Source organism: Primulina tabacum, chromosome 14 (genome assembly GCF_025594145.1).
Source record: "Primulina tabacum isolate GXHZ01 chromosome 14, ASM2559414v2, whole genome shotgun sequence".
In the NCBI taxonomy this organism is placed as follows: domain Eukaryota; kingdom Viridiplantae; phylum Streptophyta; class Magnoliopsida; order Lamiales; family Gesneriaceae; genus Primulina; species Primulina tabacum.
Window position 1 is genome coordinate 1671036 of NC_134563.1, and position 23907 is coordinate 1694942.

At 34.3% G+C, this 23907-nt stretch overlaps 4 protein-coding genes and 1 long non-coding RNA gene across 7 annotated transcripts; 3 read left to right on the forward strand and 2 right to left on the reverse strand.

The window, feature by feature from the left end:
* Positions 1-622: 622 nt before the first annotated feature.
* LOC142525068 (uncharacterized) lies at positions 623-4308 on the forward strand. The gene is made up of 2 exons (XM_075629238.1): positions 623-1505; positions 3350-4308. Exons 1-2 carry the CDS (start codon positions 726-728, stop codon positions 4103-4105), a joined length of 1536 nt encoding a protein of 511 aa, XP_075485353.1. The 5' UTR covers positions 623-725; the 3' UTR covers positions 4106-4308.
* A 7123-nt stretch (positions 4309-11431) lies between these two features.
* Positions 11432-13466, forward strand: LOC142525430 (pentatricopeptide repeat-containing protein At4g22760). Its single transcript, XM_075629722.1, has one exon. The coding sequence runs from the start codon at positions 11532-11534 to the stop codon at positions 13293-13295; it is 1764 nt and encodes a 587-aa protein (XP_075485837.1). The 5' UTR covers positions 11432-11531; the 3' UTR covers positions 13296-13466.
* A 4267-nt stretch (positions 13467-17733) lies between these two features.
* LOC142524622 (uncharacterized) lies at positions 17734-19373 on the reverse strand. Of its 3 annotated transcripts, none has more exons than XR_012814919.1 (4): positions 19272-19373; positions 18877-19147; positions 18571-18610; positions 17734-17985 (listed from the first exon to the last, which is right to left on the reverse strand). It is a non-coding gene; the product is annotated as an uncharacterized LOC142524622 (long non-coding RNA). The 3 variants fall into 3 exon arrangements; XR_012814920.1 differs by having other exon boundaries at positions 18571-18638; XR_012814921.1 differs by having other exon boundaries at positions 18877-19183; positions 19272-19367.
* Positions 19374-19978: 605 nt separating this feature from the next.
* On the reverse strand, positions 19979-21067 carry LOC142524982 (uncharacterized). The gene has a single exon (XM_075629147.1). It carries the CDS (start codon positions 21065-21067, stop codon positions 19979-19981), a length of 1089 nt encoding a protein of 362 aa, XP_075485262.1.
* Positions 21068-22014: 947 nt separating this feature from the next.
* LOC142524983 (L-type lectin-domain containing receptor kinase VIII.2-like) lies at positions 22015-22593 on the forward strand. The gene has a single exon (XM_075629148.1). It carries the CDS (start codon positions 22015-22017, stop codon positions 22591-22593), a length of 579 nt encoding a protein of 192 aa, XP_075485263.1.
* Positions 22594-23907: the final 1314 nt, after the last annotated feature.

Sequence of the window (23907 nt, forward strand, 5' to 3'; positions counted from 1 at the left end):
ATGTTTTTTAAAAAAAATAAAATAAAATAATCTCACTGGGTTAAATAATAAATTTCTTTGATTTAAAATTTAACCATCCATAAAATAATAAAACATAGACTATAAATCCAATCAGCACAGTTTAATAATATAGGTAAATTTTAATGATAAAAACTGGTGTGAGACGGTCTTACAGTCGTATTTTGTGAGACGAATCTCTTATTTGGGTCATCCATAAAAATTATTACTTTTTATGCTAAGAGTATTACTTTTGATTGTGAATATCGGTAAGATTGACTCGTCTTACAGATAAAGATTCGTGAGACCGTACTCAATTTTAATTAATAATAATGAAATTGAGAATATGACATTTATATTAAATAATAAAAAAAAGACGGACTTAAAATCTATATCTTCATATGAATAAATATTTTAAAAACGTTTTCAGTGTTTTATAAGTGATTTTTTTTAAATACGTGTTTGTATAAAATTTTTATAAAATGTTTTTTAATATTATTTAAATATAATTTCTAAAAAATAATTGATAAATGTTAATGTTTTTGGAAATGGAAACTCGAATGTAGGATTTGATTAAAGAAAATATTTTGGACAAATTTGGGCCTCCACGTTGGGCCTTAACCTGTAGCTCTGGCCATTATTGTTTAAAGTTTGAATGGGGAACAAACCAGCTCGGCTCACCTCCCTCCCATCTCAGTTTAACATTTGCGTGACATCTGTTTGAGGAAATGCCTGAAAGCAAGCTCAGAAATAGAGAAGAAAAACCCACGTTTACACCGAGAAGATCCCCGAGATTTCTTCACGCAAATCGAACTGACGCGATAGATCCAGGAACCCGGAAGCTAGGACTAGGAAAAGTTCTTCAGCCAGATAAATTTTTGACACCTCCAGGCTTATTCGCTACCAAATCCCTGCAGAAATGTGGAAAAAGTAAAATTTCAGCAAAATCGAGGAAAGGGCCTAGAAGGTCAGAAGAAGTGGACGGCGGAGCTGAAGCGGGTAACAATGAAACGACCAAGGACTTGCAGAAGGGTTATTTGATGGAGAAGAGGGTGACTAGGCAATCTGCTCGTGGAAGTAAAAATGTTGATAATCGAGGGAATGCGTGTGTTTCTGGGGAGGATTCTCGCAAGAAGGTTAGAGTTTCGCGGAAAGAAGGGAAGTCTAAAGCTGGTTCAAATTTGCGTGAGCGATGCTTAGGAAGCATTGATAAGAGGATTACTCGTAGTTCCATCCAGAAGATAGTCACTGAGAAGGTGGAGAAGGCTAAAGATGCGTCAACTAACAATCTTGACAAAAGCGATGACAAAAAATGTTGCATCCAGAGAGGAAGTGGATATGAAAGTTGCCCGAGAAAGATGCAGAATGGTAAGAAGAGGAAACGAGGGCAAGTTGGGGAAGAATGTGAGCTTTTTCAAGGATGGACCAAGGAAGAAGACTTGGCATTGCGAAGAGCTTATTTCACCGCCAAGCCCACACCTCATTTCTGGAAAATAGTTGCTAGGATGGTAATGCTTCTTTTATATTGCTTGTCGTTCGTTTTACTCTTAGTTGCTTGTTACGTAAAAAAAGATTATAATGTCTTAAGACCAGCTGCAATCCAGGTAACAGTCGTCCTGCAAATATAATTGACTTTGCAATCAAAATCACGAATTTGAGCATAATTCGTTCACCAAATTTTTGTCGGTCTGACCTTTTATGTTTTAGGAGTTAGAGTTTCCAATATCCAGCAAGGAACGTTGGTGTTCCGCGTCTCATTTCTTGAGGCGCAGAAAAGTATTGTTCGAAATTAGTATCTTGGCATCCCTGTTAGTACATATCGCGGCTGAAGAAGAATGATTTTACAGTTCTTCTCAATGGCTGGTTTCGGTTTAGAAAGGACAGGCAGCTATCACATAATGGAGGCACGCCTAAATTTAAATTTGTTTTCCTTTATGTGGAAACAATAAACATTATAGTGAGGCTTGTATGGTGCTTCCACATTCCAAAATATATAATTTACTAGATGTTTGGTCTGATTTTCCAGATACAAGTGACTACGATTATTAGGCTCTTTTCCAGCTTTGGAGAGTCAGCAGAGATGAAAGTCTATAGCACTTGACAATTTTGTTCATATAAATGGATATTCCGAACTTGGAGTAAAAATATGGTGTACTCAAAGTCTTTGTCAGAATTTCCTGGGGTCATTCTTTCGCATCAATTGTGTTGCTGTCATGAGATTATGGACTTTAACAGTCTTATTCATGTTTGCCATAGTTGAGGTTTTTAAATCATAGTTGCGAGAATGAGTTTCTTAAAATACATGTGATGCAATTTTTTATATATATTTATTGCTGGTGACATTTTAAAAACAGTGAAGCACGTTCATATTGCCTCACAATCATGACACGAGACTAGCTTAATGTTTATAGTGAAGTTCTCAGTTTGAGAGACTATTTCGAGTCAAACTAATGAATTATGTTCTATTTATGGTGTTTTGGATTATTCGTAAAGCCCTCAATTCGACTTATGTTCTTCTTGATTATTCTTAAAGAATTATGTGAAAGCTGATTTTGAGTGGAAATGATGTCCGTGGACTGGATCAACTCACGCGTAAACCCTAGTGCTTGTCTATGGTGGTGTGAACATAATAGTTATATCCACTCTTTGGGGTTGATACTGTCACTATTTGTCCAACTGAGGATTTCTGAAAGAATGAGTTGTTAAGTATCGAGGTTGTCTTGTCACCAACAGACTTCCCCTTCCTAAGTCATTTGTTGGGAACAGGACAATGGGGGTCAGAGAATATTAGTTAGACAAATAAAATTAGTTATTACTATTTGAGGAAACAAATCTCAAATCTCCTTGAAAATCAAAATTTTCTTCTTATTTGTTTTGCTTCAAACGACTATTCAAAATTGCACTTGAAAATTACACTTTGCACAAAGTCTACACATGCGCACACATGATCCCTCATACCCAATTCTGCAACTGTTTCCCTTCGAACTAAAGTTATTATGTATATGCTTCATCAAGTTTGCTTGTTCCGGTTCCTTGATTTGCTTGCTTGTGTCTTACCTTTGATTATGGAGAATCTCATAATGGATGTTGTACCATAGCATGACTTCAAAAAATGAGACCTTAATGAAATACATGATATTGACTTTGTTTTGTCATACATCCTCCTAACTTGTGAAACGGAATTTATAGAAGATAATCCATGTTAAACAGACAGTTTATTTAGTTATATTTCCAATGTAACCTATTTGGATAATTTATTTATGACATTTTGGAACCTTTAAATGTTTTCCTAGACTCGTCATATTAAAACCTTCCTTTTCACATTGTTAATAGCCACGGAAATCTGTTGCAGGTGCCAGGAAAATCTGCGCAAGAATGTTTGGATAGAATTCATTCTGAGCAATTGACCCCACCTCAACCTCGAACTCGGTCCAGAACCAAAAAAAAAGAGCCATCATCATTCTCGTTTTCTGCTAGTGAGCTTCTTAGTCCTACTAAAACAAAACACAAAAATCTTAAACAGAGCAAGAGGAAGAGTCTTGTCACACAGAAGATGGTGCGACAACTATTGCAAAAGCAACAAAAGGAGGATCAAGATTATGAAGCAGACTTGTTTGAGGTTCTTGAACCAAAAATGGATTCACCATCTCTGAATTTTCTCGATAGTTCAGTATTCTCCACTCCAATACCAAACCTAGGACCTGGACCTGATGTTCTTACAAGATTCAGGGAGACATCTTCTTCGGCCTGTAAAAAGCAATTTTCAAAATTGAAAAGACCGGTGAAACCAGATTTCGTCAGTCCCCCAGTTTTGAAGCAGATTAAAAACAAGGCTCTGCACGAGAGGTACATAGATCAGCTACACTGCAGGGACGCAAAAAGAAAAGCAGAATCATTGAGGAATGCAAGGTCAATCCATGGTAGAAGTGACAAAAACTCGGGTAATTTAGAGGTGAATCTAATTAAAGTTGCAAAAGATGCTCTGGTTTTTGAAGCACAAGATGCTATCAACCAGTTTCGAAGTCAGCAATCGAGCATGTTATATGCTAACATTGATGATGATAGCAATGAGAATGACGAGGATGAAGGCGATGATGAACTTCTGTAGACTCTTATTTTCTCCTTTCTATTTCATAATTCCATTGTTGTTAACATCAGGTATGTAAATGTATTCATTAGTTTTGTGGTGGCATGACATGTTAATAATCATTGCCAATTTTCTGATATATTTATGGTTACTTCTTATGCTATACTGGCTAAATATCTTAGGGCCCTTTAAATAGTAATTCAATATTTGCCTTCGTTTCCTAATCCTAATGGCATACAAGCAATGTTTTCATAACTATACAAGGCTACCATCCATGCACATACAAGTCCAGGGAGTTTTGGAGGTAAAATACAATTAACTCAATGAAAACATTGTATGTAAAAAAGTGCAGTATGGTCACCTATATGTATTAATTAAGAATAAATAGTTATCAAATTAGGTGTATGGCTACCCTCTCTTTTACGAATTAATTGATTACTCAATTTTGTTTCATCAAATGTTTTACTCAAGTTCTATAAAATATTAAAATTATAAATTACCATGTCCATAAATTTGATTTATCATTCATCTATTGATAATATAAAAATAGATAAAAATTTGTGTGAGACGATTTTACAGGTCTTATCTTGTGAGACGGATATCTTATTTGGGTCATCCATAAAAAAATATTACTTTTATGCTAAGAGTACTATTTTTTATTATGAATATCGATAGAGTTTGACCCGTTTCACAGATAAATATTCGTAACAAACATTCTCATAAAAATATGATAGTGCAACGAATAGTTACAACATTTAGGTTTCTTATTCTAAAATAATATTAATAATATTGATTTGTTATGCTTATATATTATTTTATATATATTGTGTTGTTTAATACAATCAAAAATTCATATTATAAATGAAAAATAGTTTATATCTATTATATACATAAATATGTGACTTTATATGTGAATTTTCCATTTATCTTCTTATTAATTATTTGTTTTACATTAGTTTCTTAATTTAAATGTGTCTTTTTGTTATCTCCTTATTAATTACTTGTTTTATATTAATTTCTTACTTTAAATGTGTCTTTTTTTAATAAATATGTGACTTTATATGTGCATTTCCATTTATCTCCTTATTAATTTTTAATTGCTTGCTTTATGTTAATTGCTTACTTTAAATTTGTCTCTTTTTTTCCTCCTTATTCATATTTTAAATATGTGTAACTAATATAAATATGTGACTTTATATGTGAATTTTCATTTATCTCCTTATTAATTGCTTTCTTTACATTAATTTCTTACTTTAAATGTGTCTTTTTTTTTCACTTTATTCATATTTTAAATATGTGTGATTATTAGTATTTAATTTTCTATGTCTACACACATTATAATATGTTATTTTTTAATTATGTAAATTAGTATTTGATTTTTTTGTGCATATCCACATTATAATATGTTATTTTTAATCCAATGATTTAGATTTTTTATTTATCTTTTCATTATGTAAATTAAATTAATTAAAATTTAAAAATAACTCATTATCGAATTGTGAATTTTATTTGGTGTCTTATTAATTTTTTTTCATGTCCTCGTTAATTTGTCTTTGTGACGTGGACTATAACTTATGCGTTTTAAAAAATATTTTTTGCAAAGGTTTATAATTAAAAAATACTTTAATAAAATATGGTCAAAAAATTTATTGTGATATAATTTTTTTACAAAAAATATTTTTAAATTTTTAAATCTATTTACTTGTGACCATTTGTTAGAATATATGTGTTTAAATTAAAGTTTTTTGCAACCGAAATTTTTTTTCGATTTATATTTATAAATTATTTAAATAAAACACGATAAAAGATCGTTGTGATTTGAGGCGTCAATTTGGGTCGGATCTGTCGGTTTGGCCTGCACCGCCAAAAATTTTAAGTGAGTTGGGTTGAAATTTTGTCGACTCATTTAAAGGTGAGCCTAAATGAACTCGCACGAGTTTATATTAAATATCTATATATCTAATATTATCGATTTTCAATCATGAAATCTTGATATAGAATGGAAAATATCATTTTGATTTTAAAATTGTGATGTTACTGTGTTGTCCAAAAATTGTGGGTTGTTGAGACATTTTGGCAGTCACTCAAAATTGAGTGCCAAAGTAGGTATTTGAGTTGTATATTTGGATTCCTAACAATATGTTCGTCAACATATTATTTTTAAGTTAGTTTTATCAGTATCGTGAGGGGAAAATTTGTTTATTACAATATATATATTTATATATATATATTATCATCTCTTTAAATTAATATTCACTTTCATGTTTGACATGTTATGAGTCTTGATAAAATGAGGAACAATAAATTCAAGCAAACGAATACACAAAAGTCTGGGGCGAAACCAGAATTATATGGTAGCGAGAATTAATATATAATTTTTTTTTTGAATTTATCGATGTTAAGATACATAACAAATCTTATATCATAATATAAAATTTCAACCTTATAAATGAAATAAATCAAACATATATGAAATATACAAAATTTCATTACATATACAATCAAATAATTTATTATAATTGTATTTTATTCTACAAGAATTCTTGTCAAACTCAGTGATTGTGGATCCAACATCTATTAAATCATCAAACTAAAGAGTGTGTCAATTAAACTAATTGAGTAACCATATATTCTTGAATTTTTGAATTAATTTTTTATCTTGATAATTTATTTCATTTAATATTTTAAATTATAATATACCGTTACTATAACAAAATACACATTTTTTTTAAATGTTCATAAGGACTCAATCACTAATTCATATGGAAAAACATTTATCTACATACTATATTTAAAATATTCTAATTAATTCAGCGCATGTGCTGAAAATTTTATAATTAATTAAAAAAAATTCATTTACGATAATCATATTTAATCTTTTTGGACTAACATAATTTATTTCATAAGATATTCATCGCAATTATTTATTTTTATGTTAATCTTTAAATCTGAATTATGAAGTATATTGTTCTTCTAAAAGTTCTTAAATAATTATTTAATACATTTATTCGACACTTCAATATTAACATTTTAAAATGTAATAATTTTATATTGTATGTGTGCAACATTTTTTATCATGATTATAAAAATTTTAAAAATGAATTAGGTAGAAAATAAAAAATTACACAATTAATCAAAATATAGAAAATAAAAACTAAATAATTATCTATTACATATAAACTACTAATACCGACTTCTAAAGATTGAAGTCGGTGAGAGTGAAGGCCACTATGTACTAAAAAAATAAAAATCTAATGCTTGAATGAGTCATACTGCAAAGTTAGTAAAGTAATAAAAATATTATAACGGGCTAAGTTGAATGAAGCTAATACATATAAATATCTCACTTGGTCTTACCTTATATTTTGTCATATTACAAAGCGAAAGTTCATGCACTGTAGTGTTCTATATTTTTTCTCTTGGTTTCAAATTTAATTCCATCATCTATTGATCTTTAAAAATATATTAGAATTTTTTATAAACATCTAATCTTAAATTTGATCAATTAAACAAATAATTATTATACTTTGTATACAAAAATAAATAGATTAATTATTTGAAAATAGAAAAAATAATGTATTGAGAAGAATAAAAAAAGAATGTTAAAATTAATACTATAATTATCTAATATCAATATTAAATTTAACATCCTACATTCGAAAATGTGTTTATTGAGGTAAAGACTATGATGATAAACTAAAAATAATAATTTATTTATCATTGTAACGTAATCATAATGTGATCGTTATTTGGAATCAGAAACTGATGTACTTTGACTTTTTAATTAAATTGTATAAACAATTCTTTCATTATTTTTAGTGGATAAATGTAAGGCCTGAGATTTGATTACTGTAATCAGACATTACTTAATTGACAAAATTATGGTTATAGGAGCTCACGTGGAGAAGCCGGGCGTTGGTACAACACAAGACCAAAATGTTGTACAGAACTCTTGGCGCCCGAGCGGTAGAAAGAGACTGCCCGAGCGCCAATGCACCATAAAAATGAAACTCGGACAGAACGTCTGGCGCCCGAGCGGTAGAATATTACCGCCCGCGCGCCAGTAGATGATAAGTTGAGCATCCGGACAGAACACTCCGCGCCCGAGCGGAAATTCATGACCGCCCGAGCGCGAGACGTGCAGTATGCACAATGTTCCACTTGCCTTACATGCAACGTATATATGTATATATATATATATATACATATATATACAGCAAGCACGAATTGTTCCTCAGAATTCAAGGAAAAGAAACGGAGGGTTAGGGGAGTTCTAAATTCCTTCGAAAATTTTAATTCGATTTGTGAGAAATCTGCACGTCTGATTTTGAATCCGAGTACAGCACCGTGTTCCTATTGACGCAGGCTACAACTGGACGTAAGTTTTATTAAGTTTTGACACGATTTGAAATTATGATACTGCCAGAATCAGACATGGTCCATATATGTTGTTCTTGCGATATCAGACATTGTATAATTGAAATCGGATAGAAGAACAGACTGTTTATACAATTGTTATGCATTTTCAGAGTTAATTAGATTGTGATTATACCGATTTGATATTAAAATTATGTTGTTATAGATTATGAAGTGTTGGAATTGATATCTGATTTATACTGTATCGGTGGGTATATTGATATTATTCAGATTTGGAGCAGATGAGTTGCTGAATTGTATATACTGATATTGTATTGCCTGGTATTACGAGCTTGTACATATTTGAGATTATGATCTGTTATTTATTGTTGAGATTATGAGTTGTACTGATATTGATTATGATCCGTGTTATTATATCTGTGATGTTGAGATTGACGAGGTTATTGAGATTGTATTGTTATGCCGTCGAAACATCAGTAGATTGATATTGATCAGATTCAGTATTGATTAAGATTGTATCATGATATCACTGATATGGATCAGATTATGTTGATTTGAGTATTGATCAGAACAGGTCTTGAATTGAGTTATACATTGATACAGTGTATTCGATATTGTTATTGCCAGATTGATTTGACAGACAGTGAGTTTGAGACTTCGACAGAGTCAGAGCGATAGAACGAAACGAAAGGTATAAATTGATGTTGATGCGGGATTGCACAACTCGAGTTAGATTTGACTGGAGTTTCCCAAAATCACATACTTCATCTTATTGCATTGATATTTGCAATTGATGTGATTGTTATCTTTGGTCTATTGATTTATGTATTGAGTCATAGGCTGATGCGCCTAGTCGTAGGCGATTGATCTCGTGATAGAATAGTCGCTGGGCCATTGCACATTGTCACAGAGGTTCGGCAAGATATGCCAGGGCTGATGTGCCTAGTCTTGGACAGAACCGCTAAGACACCGGACGTTTGGTCATATCGATGTGACTTAGAAGAAGAGCGACTTCTATTTCCGATATTCGGTATAGCTAGGACCAAAGTCCGTAATAAGAACGTACCGTCACCACGACCGAGGGAGTAGGTGAGAGATTGTTACATTCTTATTCAGATCGGGATCCCTAGATTAGGATGAGTCGAGTCAGAGTCTAAGAGTCACAGAGTGTGATTCAGAGTTTGTATTGATTCATGTTTCCGATTTTGATACACGTTATGAATATCTATTTCATGCTTTTATATCTGTTATATGATTGCATGTATACATGATTTATACTGGGAATGTAATTCTCACCGGAGTTATCCGGCTGTTGTCTTGTTTGTATGTATGCATGACAACAGGTGGGACAGGATCAAGATCAGAAAGAGGATGAGAGAGGATGGTTAGCGTGGAGATCCGAGCCCAGAAGCTGAATATGATTCAGCACTTGATGTCTAGTCGTTGAACCTAGTTATGATAGATACAAGTAGTACATGACTTGTACTTTTATATTGACATGTATATTAGATAGATTATTATTACGTTTCCGCATTTATATTAAAAAAAAAATTAGTCTCATTTTTCTTAATTGTTATATTAAACATTAATAATAATTAAGACATGAATTAGCGTCCGGGTCCCCACAATAAACATGTTAAATTTATTAAAATTAAATAGTAGGATTTAATGATGAATAGGAATGTATTAATTCAACTTTCAATTTGAGTTTCGGGATTTTGTCAACATGCTATATATTTTTTTTTCTGCCTTTTCTTTTATTTTAAAATATAAATTTTCAAATAGATGAAAAATGCTTTTTTTTTTTCTCTACTATTTATGTAGAATATCAAATATATATTCTACTTAAATGTCTTATAAATTCATATGATTTAGTAAAAAGTTATTTGCATAAACTTATTTGTTGGGTACAATAATTGATCATGTTGGGTAGAGTAATTGAAATGTTGCGCTTGAGCTAGTATACTATTTAAATGATTTGATTTGCACCGTTACCCATAATCCATAGGATTAGATAAAACGATAAACGCTTGAGTTGGAGAATTCAAATAAAAATATTTTTCTAGATATAAATATTTTTTAATAACTTTTTACAGTGAGTTGGAGAAGATAAAAGAGAAAAAATATTAACTCTTTTGGGTTACACAACAAATAGAAATTGAAGAAGTGTTTGTCATACAATAAATTCATTTTTCAAATTAAATGTATACTATAAAGTTATATTTACTATTCAAACTTTATAAATGCAATGTATTTTTCTCAAGATAAAGGTACACAAATGATCCCGTGAAGATATTTAAACAATTAGAAAAATTAAATATATTATTTTTCTGTGGTAATATCAATATGATATTAGTAATTTAAATGTACTAATTATCCTTATGAGTTTATATGAAATATTAATATAAATATAATAAGAGTCAATAAAAAAATGATTTATTGTCAAAAATATTATTATTTTAATTTACAAATAAATGACAACATTTAATCAATATTTTTTTAAATCAGTCCATCAGTATTTTTTATGTGATGATAGATTATTATAATAATATGTAGTTTATATGTTATCTAGTATAAGTGTCTAATAAATTAAAGGTAACTAGGAAAGTAAAAGCATCTGGTTAAAATTGTTGTCAATTTACATGAAAGAGAATAATAATCAAATAACATTGTAAATAAAAAAATTGTATATCATTGATTGTCGAAAAAGATGTTAATAATTGAATATTATAATAAAATATATGTATTATTGAGAGAATACGACAAATAACAAAAGAAAAAAATATGATAAAAAATATATGAGAAAAATTTTAGTAGTCCAAATCTTTTTTTTAAAATAAAAAAAATATTTTTTTCTAATTAATTACATATGCTAATTAACATCAAAATTTACAATACTATTATCATTATTTTTGTTAAATTAATTAATTATATTTCAAATTTTAATTACTTCAGCAATATATTGCCATCATAAGAACTTGGTCAGCTCTGGATAAATTTGAAGCTGTGGGCATGCGATTATCGGCGGGGTGGCGGCTGATCGATCGATGAACGGAGGTAAAGATTTGAAATGCAAGCTCCGAAACTCACAACTTTGCTGTGCGAGTCTCTCACTATCAAGCAGGCAAAGCAAATTCATTGTCAAATACTTATCAACGGTGATAGACATATCGAATCACTTTTAGTTCGGCAAACCCTCAATTCTGCTGCCCATTGTTCTCCAAGAACTCTTCATTACGTTGAATCAATCCTCAAGTACATGCATACCCCGGATGTTTGGCCCTCATCATTCACAATCCGGCATCTTTCGCAACATGGGCAATATCAGGAGGCCTTTTCTCTCTATGTGCGGAGGCATGGTTCAGGATTTATTCCGAACACATATGCTGTGTCGTCGGCATTGAAGGCTTGTGGAAAGGTTTTATATAAAGTGGGTGGAGTAATGATACATGGGCAAATGCAAAAGTTGGGTTTCTGCGACGTTGTTTTCGTTCAAACCGCTCTTTTGGATTTTTATTTGAAAGTGGGCGATTTGGAGATCGCACGGAAGGTGTTCGATGGAATTTCCGGGAAAAATGTGGTTTCCTGGAATTCAATGCTAGCTGGGTACGCTAAGTATGGCCAACTGGATATGGCGCATAGTTTGTTTGATGAAATGCCTATGAAAGATGTAATATCTTGGAATTCAATGGTTTCAGGGTATGCGAGAGCGAATAACATGGAGCAGGCGTACGAATTGTTTCGCCAAATGCCGGAGAGGGATTTTGCTTCTTGGAATGCGATGATTACTGGCTACATAGATAGTGGGAAACTGGTATTAGCACGCAGTTTTTTTGACGCAATGCCACAGAAAAACACCATTTCTTACATTCAGATGATCTCCGCATTCTCCAAATACGGATACGTGGAGTCTGCCAAAGAGCTTTTTAATCAAATGGGTAAGAAAAATGGGCTTTTGTATAATGCCATGATAGCTTGCTTTGCTCAAAATTACAGGGCAAAAGAGGCCATACAGTTGTTTGATGTTATGCTACAGCAGAATATTGATCTGCGGCCTGATAAAATGACGTTAGCTAGTGTTATTTCTGCATGCGCTGAATTAGGAGATTTGAAGTTAGGCATTTGGATTGATTCATACGTGGTGGAACAGGGGATTGTAATGGACGACCATTTGGTGACTTCTTTTATCGACTTATACTCAAAGTGTGGCATCATAGACAAAGCCTACGAGCTTTTTAAAGGCTTGCACAAAAAGGATGTAGTTTCTTATACTGCAATGATTTTGGGTTGTGGCGTAAATGGTAGGCCAAGAGACGCCATCAAGCTGTTTGAGGAGATGTTGGATGCTGAAGTCACCCCCAACCAAGTCACTTATACTGGAATTTTAACGGCTTATAATCATGTTGGTTCGGTAGAAGAAGGATACAACTGTTTTTTGTCCATGCAAAAGCGTGGGGTTTTTCCATCTGTGGATCATTACGCGATTGTTGTTGATCTTTTGGGTAAGGCGGGGCGATTGAAAGAGGCTCATGAACTGATTAAGAAAATGCCTATGCGGCCTCATGCAGGAGTATGGGGAGCATTGCTTCTTGCTTGCAGTGTGCATAAAGATGTGGAACTTGCGGAGGTTGCGGCCAAGAATTGTTTTGAGCTAGAGCCCGACAGCAGTGGCTATCAATCCCTTCTCGCCAATATCTACGCCTCCACTGGCCGGTGGGATGATGCTGAAAAATTGCGGAGGTCTATCCAAGACAAGGGATTCATCAGGACACCGGGTTCTAGTTGGACGGATTGTGTCCAAACAAACCTATTTGCATCAGATGGTGCGTTTTAGGCTTTTAGCCCATTACATTTTTCATATCGTAGGATGTATATGTCAGCTTAGGACAAAATTTTACTCTAAAAATATTTTCAAGATTCTGAAATTTGCTTAGCATCGTGTACAAGTTCAATGTAATATAAGCTGTCGATATTCATTATGAAACCACGTATTGGAAGAAGAGCTTCCTCCCTCCTGGATCGTTCGATCCTATCTGTGGGGCACTGTCCCCCAGGATTTAGATGGTCCAGATTTAGTCACATTTGTAATTTTAAAAAAAAATAGTGGATCCCGTGTACTTATGGCTAAATCTGAATCCTGGATCTATCTGAATCCTGGATCTACCCCACGTGTAGTGAAATATTCCCTCCTTTGCCTTCTCAGCTTCAATTATTGGTCCAAATGTTTAATTTATAAAGTAATTTTTGTAAGATGTGACATAATTGAAAATATGAAAGGATTAAAGTTTAAAAGGACCACATATAATTTTGTACAATTTTTCTTCTTGCCACGCACCTGATTTTCTGTGGAAATCATATTTTGTTAGAGCCCACTAAATTTGTCATGTCTAGGAAAAGAAAAGATAATTTTCTGAAGTTCAATTATTTTGTCAAGAATAAAAATATCAATATCTTAAATGGTTAAAAAATCATTATCTTAAACACAAATTTAAGTTCCTGAGTCTCAATTCTACAATTTATTGCCTGATAATCTATATTATCTATAATATTTTATTAAGTTCGAGATACTTAGAGTAACTAACTTTGGTATCATGGTCTGTTTTAATAATTATATATATTAATAAAATGTTAAAATTTTAATGCAGGTTACATGTAGTTCAGCGGATAGAGTCATTATTTTTTAGAGTTTAGGTTATATGTTCAATTTTTATCGAGGTCATTTTTTTATTCTTTTATTTTGACATTTATTTTTTGATTTATATATCAAAATTACAGTGTATTCTCTCATTATTTCTATAACTAATACACACACGCGTTACGTGCTTGTATAATATTTTTGATAATTAATTTATTTATATTTAAATGAGGATCAAAATATAATTATAAGAAATAATGAGGGACTACACTGTAATTTTGATATATAAATCAAAAAATAAATGTCAAAATAAAAGAATAAAAAATGATCTCAATAATAATTGAATCTATAACCTAAACCCTAAAAAACAATGACCCTATCAGCTGAACTGCATATAACTTGCATTAAAATTTTAACATTTTATTGATATATATAATTATTAAAACAGACCATGATATCAAAGTTAGTTAATTCTAAGTATCTTAAACTTAATAAAATAGTATAGATTATATTTTGATCCTCATTTAAATATAAAATGAATTATAAAATATATTATACAAGTACGCAACGTGTGCGTCGGTGTTGTCAACATCTTCGGCCGCGACATCTTTAGATAATTTTTCATTTGAGCTCATAGGTGTCTTCATGTGCTTGGTGTTTTCATTTGCAAATTTCTTAACTAGATTCTTAGCGTATTTACTTTGACACAAAAAGATGTAATCATGCATTTGTTTGATTTGCATACCAAGAAAGAAGTGTAATTCACCAACCATGCTCATTTCAAATGTAGTAGACATGCATTCAACAAAGTCATTAGCATGTTTTTGGGATGAGGAACCAAAAATGATATCATCGACATAGATTTGACATATAAGAATCTCACCTTTGGATTTTTGAATAAAGAGCGTTTTATCTACCTCACCTCGTTTAAATCCAATATCAAGTAGGTAAGCAGTCAATCTGCCATACAAAGCACGTGGTGCTTGCTTCAAACCATAGAGAGTTTTTTTCAACTTGTACACATGATTCGGATTGTGTGGATCTTCGAATCCTTTAGGCTGTCTAACATGTACTTCCTCACTCAAGAAACCATTCAAAAAAGCACTTTTTACGTCCATTTGAAACAATTTATTTTCATGTAGCATGCAATGGCTAGCAAAAGTCGAATTGACTCAATGCGGGCAACAGAGCCAAAGGTCTCATCAAAATCAACCCATTCAACCTGTGTGTACCCTTGAGCAACCAACCTTGCTTTGTTTCGAATGATGTTCCCTGACTCATCAGTTTTATTTTTAAAAACCCACTTTGTTCCAATTATATTGTCATGGTCAGGAGGTGAAACTAAATCCCAAACATCATTTCGAACGAACTCTTCAAGCTCATCATGCATAGCATTAATCCAAAATTTATCTTTTAAGGCTTCCACTACATTTTTAGGTTCAATTTGAGATACAAAACATGAAAATCTAACCTGTGAGTACATGGTACTCATGCATACTAGTCCAACCATCTTTCGGTAGTCAACTTTCTCTTTCTTTCGAGTTTGAACTTCTCCTTGCACACTTCCAATTATTTGAGATGATGGATGATTTTTCTGGATCTTGGTAGGTATATTCAGCCCATCATCTACTGTGTCATTCTCACTGTTTGCTTCGTCCTCAAATTCAGTGACTTCAGTGTCACATGTTGCGCTAGGTGTTGCAACATCTGGGGTAACACCTGCATTTTCCAGTATGGTCGGGTTTTCCAGAAGATCATCAATGTCATCCTCAGCAGTTTTCTTCTTGAGATCTGCACAATCATCAAAAAATACATTAATTGATTCATAATAGTCCTTGTTATTAGATTAAACATACGATAGGCTCGACTATTAGTGGCATATCCTAAAAACAGACACTTATCACTCTTTGAATCGAATTTAGCAAGTTGATCCCTGTCATTTAAAGTGTAACAGATGCATCCAAAAATATGAAAATATTTGAGATTAGGCTTCTTTCACATGATTATCTTATAAGATGTCATGGTTGAGCCACTTCTCAAATACACTTTGTTTGAGATATGGCAAGCCGTATTTAGGGCCTCTGCCCAAAAACGCTTTGATATATTCTTTGAGGTCAGCATCACCCTTGCCATTTCTTGAAGTGTTTTGTTTTTACGTTCGGCAATTCCATTCTGTTGTGGAGTTTTTGGTGCCGAAAACTCGTGTGAGATACCTTTCTTGTCACAAAATGATGAGAATGAAGAATTCTCAAATTCCTTATCATGGTCAGTCCTGATTCTTCCTACCTTCAAGCCATGAAAGTTTGTGATTCTTGTGACCAGTTTTTTGAACATACTGAAGGTATCTAATTTCTCCATAATAAAACTAACCCATGAAAACCGTGATAGATCATCAACACATAAGAAAGAATATTTCTTACCTCCAAAGCTTTCGACTTCCATAGGACCCATAAGATCCATGTGAAGTAACTCCAGACAGCATGTTGTCCCAGATGTTGCCAACACCGGGTGTGACACTGCGAGTCTTTTTTTCTTTTTGACACTCACCGCACACATAGGGTATTCCAGATGAAAGATTGGTCATACCTCGCACTGCCTCGTATTTATTCAGATTCTTCAAGGTTTTGAAATTAACATGGCCGAGTTTTTGATGCCAAAGATCAAGTTCAGTGATTTGTGCATGTTTGCACGATAGTTCTTCACCAATTTGGTAGCAATTCTCTGAGGACCTTGTACCTGTCATGATGCATTTGTTAGATTCATCATAAACTTTACACGCATACTTATTAAACTTGACATGCAAATTATTATCGCATAATTGACTTATGCTTATCAAATTTGAAGTTAGCCCTTCAACATGGAGCACATTGTGGAGCTTTGGTAGTCCTTCGACGTTCAAAAGTTCCCTTTCCAACAATTTTTCCTTTAGCTCCCCCTCCATAGGTTACTCTGCCACATTTTTGTTCAACATAATCGATGAGATATTCTCTTGACCCTGTCATATGGCGTGAGCTTCCACTATCGAAGTACCAGTAACCTGCAGTGTTGGTTTTTAATGAAGTATAAACAACATTACATTGAGTTCTTACCTTTAGTACCAACATCTGCCTTACTGTAGGTCGATTCTTGGAGGTGTTGTGGAAAGTGTTGTGCAATATCTGAGGCAACATTCGGCTTGACTTTTGGTTCATGCGGTCGTCCCTGAGTTTAAAACAATATGCCTGATATGTCCAGGCTTAAAGCAGTAATGACATACATACCTTCGTTTTCTCTTCTTAGGAACAGGTGCAGTGGGTTGTATTTTCGGTGGAAAGCTTTTGGTTGAAGGTGTAGGTTGTGGCGGTGTGAATGTTTCAGTTTTTCCTTTCACAAAGACAGTGGATTTTGAAGATTCACCAGTTTCATGCACACTGTCTTTGAACCCTAGACCCTTCTTGTCATATCTTCCCATCGAAAGTATGGATTCGAGCTTTGTGAGGGCCCGTTATCCTAATCACGATTTATTAACATGCAATCTTGATTAATCAGTAAACAGCGGAAAAGTGAGTTAAAAATTTGCGTTTGGGCCTATAAAAATTTTGGCATGACCTTCGCATAAATAGGACATACCAGAAAATCAAATACTCAAAATACACAACATATGCCCTCAATAAACACAACAGCATAAACATGTGTCAGCCAGACACGATCATGACATATACAAACCTAAATATCATAGAGCCGACAAGGCTCTCTAATACCATAATACAATCCTCCAAATATATACATAGAGTATCTGGGAGACAGCAACACCACGCAGTACCTAAATACAACTGCGTCTACTCTCAAGGAGCTCTGGTACTTCCTGAGGCTTCCTCTCGAGCGCCTGAGGTCGAACCACCTGTACCACCTGTCATGTCCACACACAAAAGACACGACAGCCCCCTCTCGGGGGTCAGTAACCCCAGTACGAGACATCAAGAAACCACGATATATGACATAGAAATATAATGATGCCATGCATGAATGTAATGCATGAATAGGTGCAAGATATCAGGATATCAGGAGTCAAATGATCGATATCAACAATCATACATATATGCTCGAGCTGGTCCACGAATCAGCGGACCGTGCCTGGGATATGGCCCAGCCTCGAAGCCAGCAACTACCTAAGCCGGACCGAATCAAGGTAGCCAAACATCTCCAGGACACCATATCATATCATATATATAACGGATCTCAACCGAAATATAACTGGATCTCAATAACAGATAGGCTCAATATGATATGTTCAGTGGTATTGATGTGTCTAACCAAAATAAAATGTGTGTGAACCAAAAGAAATATTTTATTTTATTTTGCACATCAATTACCAACTGATAATATGCGAGTCAGCATATAATATCACATAAATCAGCAGATAGCAAATAAATCATACACAGGATCATCATATGCCTCTATCAGACATCGTGAAAAATAGCTGATCTATACGTACCTTAACTAATTTACCAGTAACTTAAATCCTCAAGAAAGTCCTGAAATTGCCTAGCTCAGACAAATCACCTGAATATTAATTTAAATGATTTATTATCATATAAAAATTCTAGAACCATTTAAATTAACTTAAAAATTCTAATTCCAACTATTTAGGCATTTTAAATTCCTAAAATTTCAATATTCGACTAAAATGCATAAAATCAATCGTTTTTATTTTATCGTCGCAAATATTCTTTTTAGCTTTAAGTGACGCTAAACTAATATTTAATCGACTGTGATAAATTCTAGATTCACCAGATTATACCTCCAACTTGCACAATTCCGGAACCTACAACAATAACCCAATAATTAATCAATAATGATACATTATTTGAGTCGAAATTGACTTAAATTCACATAGGCAATAATTCGCACCGATACAACTTGTACTTCCAATAACAGTGGCTAAGGTCGAGCCTAAACCGAAGCTAACCGGCAACAGGCGGTAGCGTGCGGTGGTGTAGGGGCGGAGTTCGGCCGGAAAACAACAGTGAGCGGCGGTGGTGACTGAACTCGTCGGAAAATGAGTTAACTAGCTGCGAAAAACCATCATAAACTCAACTATAAGCAACCTACAACCCAAAACTATCGAATTCAGTCAAGAAATGGTCGGAAAATCGCCACCAACTCCGACGACCGAAAATCGAATTAGCGAAATACCTTGACATATTGGTACCAAAATGTAGCTCTCGTCAAGGGCTTTCCGGATATATATTTACTTGAATTTTTCGGCGACTGGTGCGACCACAATCGACGTTCAAATGTGACGAAATGGTTGAAAATGATTTCAGCATAAAGTTACAGGGGCTCGAAATTTGAACCGGTCTATTTTATTTCAACTCTTATTTGCTATAAAATTTAAATATGCATAAACACACAATTTAATTATCTGACTTAATTATTTTAAATTCCTCAATTTAAAATAATTAATCTTAATTATCGTCAAATAACATGTAATTAAATCGGGTCATTACAAGCTTTGATGTGGTCGAATTAAACTTGGAGAAGGTTTTAGTTGCCTTTTGAAGTCCTTCTTTGATCTTTCCCAGTTCTAAGTCCTTTTTGCTCAGAATTACTTCAAGTTTGGCAACCACGGCTCTTAGATCAGTATTTTCCTTTACAAGAGTGGAGTTAAGCTTGCTTCTTTTAGTTCAATCCTCAAACAATTCTTCATAAAGCTTTTGAACACTCTCAAGAGTCACCTCTTCATTATCAGCTTCTGATTCATCATCTCCACTCGAATTTCCAGAAGTTGTGGATTTCAAACACACCGAATTTTTTGCAGATGTTGCGGCCAGGTGTGGCAACACCTAGGGCAACACCTAAAGAATTCACTTGCAGCCTGCAATTTTCTGTCAATAATGCAGTCAAGGAGGTGTATTGTCTTCATCATTGGATTTCTCCTCCTCATCAGATTCTTCATCGCTTAGAGATGCATTGTAGCCTTTGTTCTTTCGCAATCTGTTGGCACATTCATTTGCATAGTGTCCAAACCCCTTACACTCTCTACACTGCACTGAATCACACTTCTTTGAGTTAAATTGTTCTCTGCCTTCATTCCTTGGTTGAGATTGTTGCTTGGCAGGAAACCTTTGTGGTCTTTCAAGTGCAGGAAGACTCGAAAATTTTGAGGGTTGTGCATCCTTCTTCTTATCTCTAATTCTTTTCAAGTAATCCCCGAATTTATTTGTGATAAAGGAGATGGAGTCCTCACAAAGGTCTGATTCATTGACTTCTTGGGATATTTGAAGGAGGTCATTGTAGGTGTCATTTGAAGCTTGGGATGCAATTGTTTTCCTTGTAACTTTCTTCTGCATGTTTATGTTCATCTCAAAAGTCCGAAGTGAACTGATAAGGTCTTCCAAAGCCATTTGCGTTGTATCCTTAGCTTCATCTATTGCACAAATTTTTATGTTGAATCTTTCAGGCAAAGAACGGAGAACCTTACTAACTAATCGTTCATTAGAGATGAGGTCTACAAGACTGAACGCCTCATTAGCAATTTCCCTTAGGCGACGATCATATTCCAATATGTTCTCAGATTCTTCCATCCTCATCATCTCGAACTTGGAAGTGATCATTCTCAGTCTTGTTCGTCGCACACTCTCAGAACCTTCACAGTGTCTTTGTAGAATGTCCCATGCGTCTTTGGCTGAGACACAATTAGTAATAAGCCCGAACATGTTCGTATCAACTGAAGAGAAAATTGTGTTCAGTGCCTTCGAGTTGTAATTTGAAATTTGCACTTCATCAGTAGACCAGTCACTTTCCGGTTTGATTAGACTGTCACCATCTTCATCTATTTTCCTTGGTGGAGACCAACCACTTAGAACTCTCTGCCATGCTCTCTCATCTATGGATTTTATATGAAACCGGATTTTGACCTTCCATAGACTGTAGTTGGTTCCATCTAAGACTGGTGGCCGAAGTGCGGTGTTCGCAAGTGTTGGATCCATTTAATATTTCTGTCAAACAAAAACAAAACAAAAAAAGCACTTAGTATATCAAGAGTAGGCTCTGATACCACTTGTAAGAACTTATGTTGTTCGACAGATGCTAAAAATAATAAAAATATCAGAATATGATATAAAATAGTGAATTTGCGTTTAACCAGAATTAAGTGTTGTGCCAGATGTTACAACATCTCGGACAACATGCAGCGAACCAAACATATCGAGATTGATTGTCATGTCACTCGCCACCACCTACTGATCGGCACCATCACATTGCCATTCGTTTCTTCTCACCTGCAAATTGCTGATATGTTTACAAAAGCACTCTCGGCTTCGCGCTTCCGTTTCTTGTCTGACAAACTCTCAATGCTTATTGCTGCAAGCATCGTGAGTTTGAGGGGGAATATTAGTTATATTCTATTAGTAATATTATATTTATTAGTATCTAAGGATATTTTAGTTTATTTACTTTTATTGTAAACATTAACTATATAAACTCTTTAGGTTGTTTATACGTTTCAATAAAAAACTCTATTCTTCTTTTCTCTATGTTATCAATTTCCATGTGTTAAAACTTAAGTTACAACGCGTTGTGAACTATTTCGAGCCAACTTAAAAAACTCCAAGGACTAAATCAAAATATTTTTATATTGATGACTGAACCAGGAATGTATGTAAGCTTTGGAACCATTTAATGTATTTTTTCCTAATTTTAAAAGAGGATATTATCCCCAAATTAAGATTCAAACAATAGTGATATCTACTCATCTTCTACTTTAAGGGTAGTTGAAATACTTTACTACTTTTTTTTAAAAAAAAATATTAATAATAATAATTTACTGTGATCAGCATTTTCACAGTCTTCTGTCGGCACTCTTGGTACATACTTCACTGAACCTCCCTCAAATTCTGAAGAACACAAACCCTAACTTCTGTGAGTCTCTGGGAAAATGTTCAAATATGACCCATCCACCTTCACGCTTCACTCCATTTACTCAATTCCATGTCTAATTACCTTTGTGGTCATTTTCTCAGCTCCCCATTTCGCGCTCTCAGTCACCGACAAGCCCCAGTTTGGTTCCGATGTTGTTCTCATAGGTGACGCCAAATTCACAAACGACTCCTCTATTGTTCAGCTCACGGACCCAATAATTTCTTCTCCGAGCTCTGGATTTCTTTTTCGGAAAAGGCCCATTAAGTTTTTCAACTCATACTCGAAGTCAAGAAAGCCAGTTTCGTTTTCCACGGACTTCAGCTTCTCGATTTCACCTCAGAAAGGTGATGGTCTCGCGTTTTTGGTTGTTCCCAGAAGCATGTTGGCTAGATTTTCGAAAGGAGGTTTTGGGGTTCTTGAGGAAAGGAGGTTTCTTGGGGTGGAGTTTGACACTTCGGTTGATGAGGATGTGGGAGATTTCAATGAAAATCATGTTCGCGTTGATGTGGGCTGTTTTTATTCTGTGAAAACTAGCAATGTGTCATCGGTTAAGTTGGTTTTGAATAGTGGGATGAAGTTGCATTCAGTGGGTTGATTACGATTCAAGCTCCAAAAGGATAGAGGTTAGATTGGCTAAATTTGGTGGTGCTAGGCCGTATGATCCTCTGTTGGTTTATGGGATTGATTTGGGTGAAATGTCGAAAAATGAAGAAGTTTTTGTGGGATTGGGTTCATCTAGTGGAAAGACGAGGCAGACCAGTTGTGTGTATTCATGGAAGTTCAGGACAAGGAGTGTTCCTTCTTGGCTTCATTCGCAACCGTTGGATCCACGGACACTTTCCCAAGAGCAAGAGGAGAAGAGATTGGAGCAAAAGAAAAGGATCTGCGCTTTGGGTTTTCTTTCTGGATTGGTTTTCATCGTTGGATGTGGAGCGCTGCTGGCATTAATTGTTCTTTTCTTGTGGGCATTATTTGAAAATAACTTGGAGACAATACTGACAATCCCCGCAAAGTGCACGGTGCATTCAGGGGGTTTTAGTTATGAAAAGATCGATGTAGTTGTGGACAACTCGAGTGATGCTAAGAATTAGATAAGTATTTCTCTTCTTAAAGCTTTGTAATATAACCTGGTGGAACATTCAGTTCTGGATGATTTCAGCTTTGAATGTATAGTTGTCTTTGACTGCTTATTTATATCCCTTTTGCTCCCGAAATCCCTCAAGATAATCTGATTAGTGTTTCCTTGATGGATAGGGCATTTTGTTTAATTTGATACTTACACCAATATTGACATGGTATGAATTAGATCGTGCTACTTTTTTCTGGATGGAATATAAAGTGATTTTTTTGAATTGCTAAGAGTCGTCAATCAACAGAGATTAGTTTTATGTTGCGCGTGTGGTTATTATAAATATGCTGAGAGAAAAATGAACTATGCAAAAAGTTATCATTCTCATTTCAAGAACTACTTAATCCAAGTGTATGGCATAATGGAATTGTTTCCTTTGAAGGGAAAGAAAGCCTTGGAAAATCTATTGATACCTCGGGATATCCCGGGTCATGGATAATGCCCGGGATGTCCCGGGCCTTGAAGCCGGGCCATGGGTGGTGCTCGGGTCAAAAGGATGGGCTATTCCCGAGTTAATAAGACGATAATCTGAATCGAAATCCGGATCTCAAGTTGCCCGGGACGTTGAGAGTACGACCTGACAGGGATAATCTATGAAAAGGCCAGTCAAAAGACCGGGCCATTGACACACCCGAGACTTAACCTACCCGGGCTATTGGATGCCCGGGCTCTCATGTGAATTCCCGAGAGACATTCTACCCGGGCCGCTTCGATATGAGTGCCGCATTTAATAACGCCGACAAAGTAGGGTGTGTGCGGCGGCCGACCTATCTCTGACAC

Bases quoted from the DNA above. Each gene is read 5' to 3' on its own strand.
- LOC142525068 (XM_075629238.1), top strand. From the start codon at position 726: ATGCCTGAAAGCAAGCTCAGAAATAGAGAAGAAAAACCCACGTTTACA. The intron at 1,506-3,349 runs GTAATGCTTCTT...AATCTGTTGCAG, and splicing joins GGAAAATAGTTGCTAGGATG to GTGCCAGGAAAATCTGCGCA.
- LOC142525430 (XM_075629722.1), top strand. From the start codon at position 11,532: ATGCAAGCTCCGAAACTCACAACTTTGCTGTGCGAGTCTCTCACTATC.
- LOC142524982 (XM_075629147.1), bottom strand. From the start codon at position 21,067: ATGGATCCAACACTTGCGAACACCGCACTTCGGCCACCAGTCTTAGAT.
- LOC142524983 (XM_075629148.1), top strand. From the start codon at position 22,015: ATGTTCAAATATGACCCATCCACCTTCACGCTTCACTCCATTTACTCA.